The sequence below is a fragment of the Mycetomoellerius zeteki genome, unplaced genomic scaffold (genome assembly GCF_001594055.1).
Source record: "Mycetomoellerius zeteki isolate Tzet28-1 unplaced genomic scaffold, Tzet1.0 scaffold113, whole genome shotgun sequence".
Lineage (NCBI taxonomy): Eukaryota > Metazoa > Arthropoda > Insecta > Hymenoptera > Formicidae > Mycetomoellerius > Mycetomoellerius zeteki.
This window is the reverse complement of record NW_017256051.1, coordinates 2,446,790-2,455,213: the sequence shown is the minus strand read 5'-3', so window position 1 is coordinate 2,455,213 and position 8,424 is coordinate 2,446,790. Positions and strand designations below refer to the sequence as shown.

At 34.9% G+C, this 8,424-nt stretch overlaps 1 protein-coding gene across 1 annotated transcript; it reads left to right on the top strand.

The window, feature by feature from the left end:
- The first annotated feature begins 2,980 nt into the window (after window positions 1-2,980).
- LOC108727442 (uncharacterized) lies at window positions 2,981-5,366 on the top strand. The gene is made up of 4 exons (XM_018455577.1): window positions 2,981-3,062; window positions 3,338-4,772; window positions 4,904-5,080; window positions 5,186-5,366. Exon 2 carries the CDS (start codon window positions 3,348-3,350, stop codon window positions 4,566-4,568), a length of 1,221 nt encoding a protein of 406 aa, XP_018311079.1. The 5' UTR covers window positions 2,981-3,062; window positions 3,338-3,347; the 3' UTR covers window positions 4,569-4,772; window positions 4,904-5,080; window positions 5,186-5,366.
- Window positions 5,367-8,424: the final 3,058 nt, after the last annotated feature.

Genomic DNA, 8,424 nt, shown 5'->3' with positions numbered 1-8,424 from the left:
TCTCTCTCTCTCTCTCTCTCTCTCTCTCTCGTAGCATTTTGCCACAATCGCGCTCCTGTCCAGACTCTGGTATAGGGTCTCTAGTGTGTAGTAAAAGATTTGACGTATATGCCATTTTGTTATGTCATCAACAAGTGTCAAACCCGCATAAGTGATAAATTGAAAAAGTGTTTGCATAGTATTGTTTTGCTGTGTTCAATATGTCGAAATTTGTATCAAGTAAAGAGTATTCGCGGACATCATTAATTTTTTGTTTTCATTTGAAGAAAACTGCTGCTGAATCATACCGATTACTTCGAGAAGCTTATAGTGAACATGCTCCATCGCAAGGTACGTATGAACGATAGTTTTGCCGTTTCAAAAATGGTGATTTCGATGTTGCAGACAAGGAACACGGAAAACCGCCAAAAAGGTACGAAGATGTAGAATTGCAAGCATTATTGGACGAAGACGATTCACAAACACAAAAACAACTCGCAGAGCAATTGAGCGTTAGTCAACAAGCTGTTTCCAATCGCCTACGAGAGATGGGAAAGATTCAGAAGATCGACAGCTGGATACCACATGAGTTGAACGAGAGGCAGATGGAGAGGTGCAAAAACATATGTGAAATTTTGCTCGAACGATACAAAAGAAAGTCGTTTTTGCATCGTATCGTTACTGGGGATGAAAAATGGATATTTTTTTAGAATCCCAAGCGCAAAAAATCATAGGTAGATCCAGACACACCATCCACATCGACCGCAAGACCGAATCTCTTTGGCAGGAAGATGATGCTCTGTGTTTGACCATAAGGGTGTGGTTTATTATGAGCTGTTAAAGCCTGGTGAAACGGTTAATACCAAACGCTACCAACAACAATTGATCGATTTAAACCGTTCGCTACTCGAAAAACGACCAGAATATCGAAAAAGGCAACACAAGATTATTTTTCTCCATGACAATGCTCCATCACATACGGCAAAACCGGTTCGCGATACGTTGGAAGCACTCAGCTGGGAAGTACTAGCCCATGCGGCTTACTCACCAGACTTGACTCCTTCTAATTACCACTTGTTTGCATCAATGCGTGATTTTGCATCAATGGGTCACGCACTTGCTGAGCAGCGCTTTGGTTCGTACGAAGATGTGAAAAAATGGCTCGATGAATGGTTCGCGGCAAAAGAGGAAGATTTTTACTGGCGTGGTATCCACAAATTACCCGAAAGATGGGAAAAATGTGTAACTAGCAATGGAGCATACTTTGAATAAAGGTAATATAACGTGTTGATTACATGTAATGTTAATTGTTCCCCCACTCTCTCTCTCTCTCTCTCTCTCTCTCACTGCAAATTATAGTTATATAAAATAAATATAACAATGTAATAAACGTTATATAACTGTTGCAGAAAAGTTACAGAATAGTTACATAACATGCTGAAATGTTATATAACTATGATATAAATAATTCCAATGTTACGTAATTATTATATAATGAGTTATATTATAGTTATATAATTTTATTTACTTTATTAGAGTGATCACACATAAAATGACGTAAGGCTGCGGTCCACTTGACGCTACAAACGCTTCGAAGCATTCTTTGATTAGTTAATTCGTAAAATTCTTTGTTCTGATTGGTTGCTCAAACGCTTCGAAGCGTTTGTAGCGTCAAGTGGACTACAGCCATAAGCATTGCAAGTCTGGATCTGCAATAAATGTTTTAAGCCTTAAGTTGGAAGAAATTGACCAATTACAGTCGAATTCGAGGAGAATAATTGACTATGATTCGTCCATTTCTTATGGCTTAAGGCTTAAAACTCTATTGTAGATCCGGGGTAAAGGCTATCACACGTACAAAAATTTTAGTCGTAATTGTAAGGCTGTAGGCAAATCAGCCAATCACAGTCGAGCATTTAAAAGCGCGAGATCTTAATTTTGATTGTGATTGATCGATTTGTTTGCGACCTTACGATTCCGACTAAAATTTTTGTACGTGTGATGGCCTTAAGGCCGCTGGACCAATGAAGTTAGGAAATCTGTCACAGCCGCGAAATATTGCGATGCACAATCACAATCACATTTTTGAGCTGCGGCATCTAAACTGCATGTATAATTACCTTTTCTATTAAACACCACAACGAAATGTAAACAGCGACGTCTCGGCACGAAGCTCTTATTCAAATAACTCAAGCGTTCCTAAAGTACCTCTGTCTCTGCATTTTATGCCTACTGCACACTGGCTACGTTTACACCGAACATTTAGGCCGCGGCCTATACGATAGATGTCTTTGTTTAACCTACAGGATAAACAAAGACATCTATCGTATAGATCGCGGACTAAACGCACGGTGTAACTGGACCACTGGACTCGAAGCGACGAACAACCGATATCCAATGATCTCTCTACTCTCATAAGCTCTGCTTAACATCATCACGTGCGAAAAAGAAGAGCTTTCATTGGATATAAGGTAAAAAACCATATTACTGACAGTGTATACATTACTGTCAATCAAAATTAAAATGCATTTTGAGGTGAAAAAAGTATATCTTATATTGTTTTATTAATTTTTAATAGAATTTGTAATCTATCTAATTATTATTACAATAGTTAACTGAAAATGAAAACCAATCCTTTAATTACAAATAAAATTTATATTTCGAGAAACGCATTTTTCTGCTGAATTATACCTATTTTTATTAGTGAAGTGGATAATAAGTAGTTGCAAAGATGAATGATTATAGGAAAATTTGATCAGTAAGTCAAACGAAAACTCAATTTTCTGATGAAATAATGTTGAAATAAAAAGAAAAAAATTAAATATTGAATAAATTTATTAATTTATATAATATATTCGTTAATACCAGTAATATATTCACTTTTTTGTATTTTTCCTAATACTGTCAACAGTATTATGATCAACAATCACGAAGTAAGCATAATACTGTCTCTTATACTACGTCTCGTAAAGACCGATAATATAACCTTGATCTGTCAATACCGATGTGTGTCGTGTGTGTTCTGGTGTGTCCTTAGGTTATCCAAAACTGAAGATTGCTCGAATTATCGAATATTTTCGAAGGTATTATTATTGTAACATTATTATTCCAATACTAAATATGTTAGATATTATTCTAATACATCGGATATTATTCTAAAAATGCTTGGCATGTTGAGGTTAATGTAAAAAATTGAATAAAATAAAATATAAAAACGCCAAGTAAATTTTTGGAATAATATCCGATGTATTAGAATGTATAATATCCAATGTATTATTTAATTTCTTCTAACTAACATTTATGTAATTAATACACATAATATTAATACACATAGTTTATTTATAACTTTTGCTTTTAGAATTATTATAATGAATAAAACAAAGATGGATAAAAAAGGCAAAAAAAGAAGATGCTTATATAATATAAATCTCATAAAAGAAGCATTATCTGCAATAAATGCAGGAATGAGCGTAAATGCTGCTAGCAAGAAATTTAGTATTCCTCGTTCAACGTTGGATGCAAAAAAGAAACATTTGTATGCAGATAAGAAGCCTGGACCATCAACAGTTCTTTCAAACATAGAAGAAAAAATATTAGCAGATTGGATTTTTTATTTAAGTCATAGAGGCTTTCCAATAACTAAAAATCAACTGTTGGACAGTGTGCAAATGCTTATTAAATCTCTGGAAAGGAAAAATAACTTTGTTAATGATCGTCCTGGACGTAATTGGTATCGGGGATTTTTACAACGACATGAAAAACTTGCAGAAAGAATGACTGAAAATTTGACATTTCGTCGAGCTGAAGTCACAGAAAATGCTTTGAGAGGATGGTTCAATGAAATAATTACTTATTTAAATTCTAAAGAATTGTCAAATATTGCACCGGAAAGAATTTTTAATTGCGACGAAGCAGCTTTTTTACTCAACCCTAAGGAATCATCTGTGCTGGCAGAGAAAGGACAAAAAAATGTGTATAAAATAGTTGGGAATAATGATAAAGAAAGTCTCACAGTCCTTTTCACAGGTAGTGCTGCTGGTGTGCTGGCTCCACCCTTAATATTGTTTTCTTATAAGCGAATTCCATCGTACATAGCATCAAAGTTGCCACATGGTTGGAGCTGCGGCAGATCGGACAACGGATGGATGGTCGCATCTAACTTTTATGAATATATTGCTAATATCTTCTATCCATGGCTTCTTCAAAACAAAATACCTCTTCCAGTGATACTTTACTTAGATGGACATTCGTCACATATGACGAAACACTTGAGTGACTTTTGTAGCATGCATAAAATAGAATTAATTGCTCTCTATCCTAATTCAACACATATCCTTCAGCCGATGGACGTGTCGGTATTTAGACCTATAAAAATAGCTTGGAAAAATGCCGTTAACAAATATCGTGTAGAAAATAATTATCAAGCTTTGAGAAAAGAAGATTTTAGTTTATTAATTAAAGAAGCTGTGGATAATATTGATACATCTAAATGTTTGCGGAATGGATTTCGAGTTTGTGGATTATACCCACTCAATGTAGATGCTATTGATTATAGTAAAGTTATACAAAATCAGAGTCGAAGTACATAGGAGATATCATTTGAAGAAACTGAGGATGATAAATTTAGAATTGTTTTAAATTTTATGAGAGAAAATTTAGATAAAGATATCATTAACGAATTTGAAAGAAATAGTAACGTTGATAAATGGAAAGGAAGAATTGAATATACAAAATTGTTTGAATTTTGGAACACATGTAAAAAAAGGCAATTTACAACAAAATCACAAATTGAAGTACGTATATCTGAAAAATCTTTCTAAATTACTAATTTTTTATGAATACTTGTTTATAATTTAGTTTTTATTCTTTATATTTTTTAATTATTTTCTATTATTTGTTGCTTGTTAATTTTCGTTTTTTATAGAATATAAATACAACAGAAAATTTACTTAGTACATCTCTTGATGTACAGTATGGCACTCATGTTACTGAAAAAATCACAAATGTAAATAAACATTTAAGTTGCGTTTCTGAGACTTCTCAAAAATTAAATGATATCGAAGTTATTTATTTAGAGGAAGGATCAAATTCGTCACTTAAAGTATGTATAAGATCATAATTTATAGTAAGATTATTATACATATTATTTATAAATATAAAATTATATATATATACTTTTTTTAAATGATTTTAATTTTTTATGCAGAATACGGATAATACAATAGAAAACTTATTTGACACACCTCTTCACGGACAGAGTGACATTCATATTGAAGAAATTTATTCTGGAGACATTACTGCAGAAATGGAAAATACAACTGAACTTTCAAATAGTGTTTCTCAAGAAACAAATAATATCAAAGATATTTCTGTAGTTGAAGGACCAAATTCATCAATTGAAGTACATTTTAAATTAGTAGTTTGGATTATATATATATATGTATATACATATGTACAGATATATATAGTTTATAATTATTAAAATTAATTATGTACATAATTTCTTACGATTCTGTAGTTTTCTCATATAAAATAATATTATATAAAAGAATCATATACAGGGTGTTCAGTAATGACCATATAATCTGTCAGGTAGATAAAATGGACTAAACTGAATTAAAAAGTTTTCATTTTGTAATTTTCGCTATTTTTTTTAATTACCTATAATTAATTTAGTCATGATTTTTAGTAATTTTCAATAAAAAAGTCATTAATTTGAATAAAATTTCACTTATTCAAATTAGTCAAGTTCTCAAGTTAAACTAATACTAATTTATAAATTACTAAAAATTAGAGAGAGATATACCTTTCATGTTTAAAATCTTGGCTATCTTTGTCCAAGCATTTTCTTTCTTCAGGCTATCTTTAAAGTCACTTAATTGCTTATATAAATAAGGATGACTTTGAATTAAGGAGATTAGGATTGCATCTCCATCCACAGAGTCTTCATTCATAAAGGTTATATCTTCGTCCATCACATTTTGAGTATTAACTTCGTTATTAAATTCGTTATTATCCTCGGAATGAACCATATAATAAGCGTTGTGATCCATTTTTCTAAATATTTTAGGTTAGAAGGTCTTATGCAATAGTCTATTCTCCTCGTCAATACATGTATATAGCGGGGAGCACAGACTCTTGCATAACGCATAACACGTAATGCATAAGAAAATGTACCAATCAAAGCCCTCCGTTTCCTTCCTTTCCATGAAATAAAGAATTCTGATTGATTGAATTTCTTATGCATTACATGTTATGCGTTATGCGAAAGTCTGTGCTCCCCGCTTAAACCTCCACATCCTCTCAATGGCTGCGTTCAGCAGAACGGTTGTTTTGCAACTGTTGGAAGTTTCCTTCGCGCTGATTGGATCATACTTTTAGATCTAGAAGAATGGTCCTATCTCAGCAGACAATCATAAAACGGTTGCAAAACTGTTGAGTCTGCTGAACGCACCCAATTAGTCTACAAGTACGCGTATGCGATCCTCGCAGAGCGAGTAGTGGGGATAGAAATGAAGGAATCTGATTGGTTTATTCCTTTATACCTTACGCATTATGCGTTACGGCAAAGCCTGTGCTCTCCGCTTTAAGCCCATGGCACATACAAAAACGTAAGGCCGTAATATGTAAGCAGTAAAGAAATCGTAAGATTGGATTCGCTACTGGTCTTACGGTCTCTATCGTGATTGGCCAATTCGCTTACTGATTATGTCTTACGGCCTTACGTTTTTGTATGTGCCATGGGCTTTATCGTCCTGTGAACGCCATTTTGTATCCAACTAGAACTTATGCCAGTCTCTTATTATAGTGTCTCTATCTTGCATCTGATTGGATATTCCGTTAGATCTAAAAATCTAGGTAAGTGAATAGTTAAAATCCATTTCCTACGTTCTACTCTTTTGTTACTTACGGACTCACTCTATGTCCTATTATACCGAAAAATCAGTTTATTCCTGATGTGTCTTACAGCCTTACCACTATTGCTACTACTCATTGTAGACGGTCCTTTACCCCGGATCTACAATAGGGTTTTAAGCCTTAAGTCATAAGAAATGGGCGAATCACAGTCGATTATTCCCCTCGGATTCGACTGTAATTGGCAAGAAGACTAGAACTAAGGAGAGTCAACTCGTGCCAATAGCGGTAGTGGGGGTGAGGCAAAAAGTGGCGACGGATAACTTCCCCCACTCTTGCGCTTCATTAGTCCTCTCTGTCGCTCTATATAGTCGTCGCTCTGTCGTTTTATAATCGTCACTTTGTCGCTCTTATATCGAACTTTCACACAATGCGCAGTGCCGCTGCACATCGTGTGAATAGCCGCGGACGTTTTTTGACTCACCCCCACCACGCGAGTTGATCCTCCTTAGTTCTAGTCTTCTTGGTAATTGGTCAATTTCTTATGGCTTAAGGGTGAAATCACACGGTGCGGAAAAAGACTGCGGAATAGAGAATGCGTCATTGAAGCAATCAATCAGCACTATTCCGAATAGCGCTGAATAGCGCTGATTGGTTGCTTCAATGACGCATTTTCCATTCCGCAGTCTTTTTCCGCACCGTGTGATTTCACCGTAAGTCTTTCGAGGGTCTCTAGTGCGCACAAGCTGAATGCGTGGCACTGAAAGGCTGCGTTCAGCAGAACGTTTGTTTTGCAACTGTTGTAAGTTTCCTTCGCGCTAATTGGATCATACTTTTAGATCTAGAAGAATGGTCCTATCTCAGCAGACAATCATAAAACGGTTGCAAAACTGTTGAGTCTGCTGAACGCAGCCATTGAGTTCGCATTCAGTGAGCATTAAAGCTCACTGCAGTCTGCCGAATTCGCTATATTTTGAACATCATCTCGTCAACCGAAGCCTGTCACACATGAAATGCATAAGGATGCCGTCACATGCGACATAACCTGCATAAGCGTAATCTGTTATTAGAGAAAGGCGGAACTAATGCAGCCAATTGCTGATTAGAATTTCTGTTGTACACTCTAACACAAATGCTAAACGAATTTACGATTGGTTTTCGTAACCTACGCAACTCGAAAAGTACGCCTCATGGGGAACCGGTACTTTCTGTCGCGTACATACAATACGCGTTTGTACAAATTTAGAAGAAGAAAGTCTGACCGTAACCGTTAACTTATGCCGGTGACGGTAAAGTTCAACCATACAATTTCAATGCTTTCGTTCATACTAACTTGTCGTATTAGTATGAACGAAAGCATTGAAATCGTATGGTTGAACTTTACCGGCACCGGTATGAGTTAACAGTTACGGTGATTATAAATCAGACTTTCTTCTTCTAAATTTGTACAAACGCGTATTGTATGTACGCGATAGAAAGTACCGGTTCCCCATGAGGCGTACTTTTCGATTTGCGTAGGTTACGAAAACCAATCGTAAATTCGTTTAGCATTTCTGTTAGAGTGTACAACAGAAATTCTAATCAGCAATT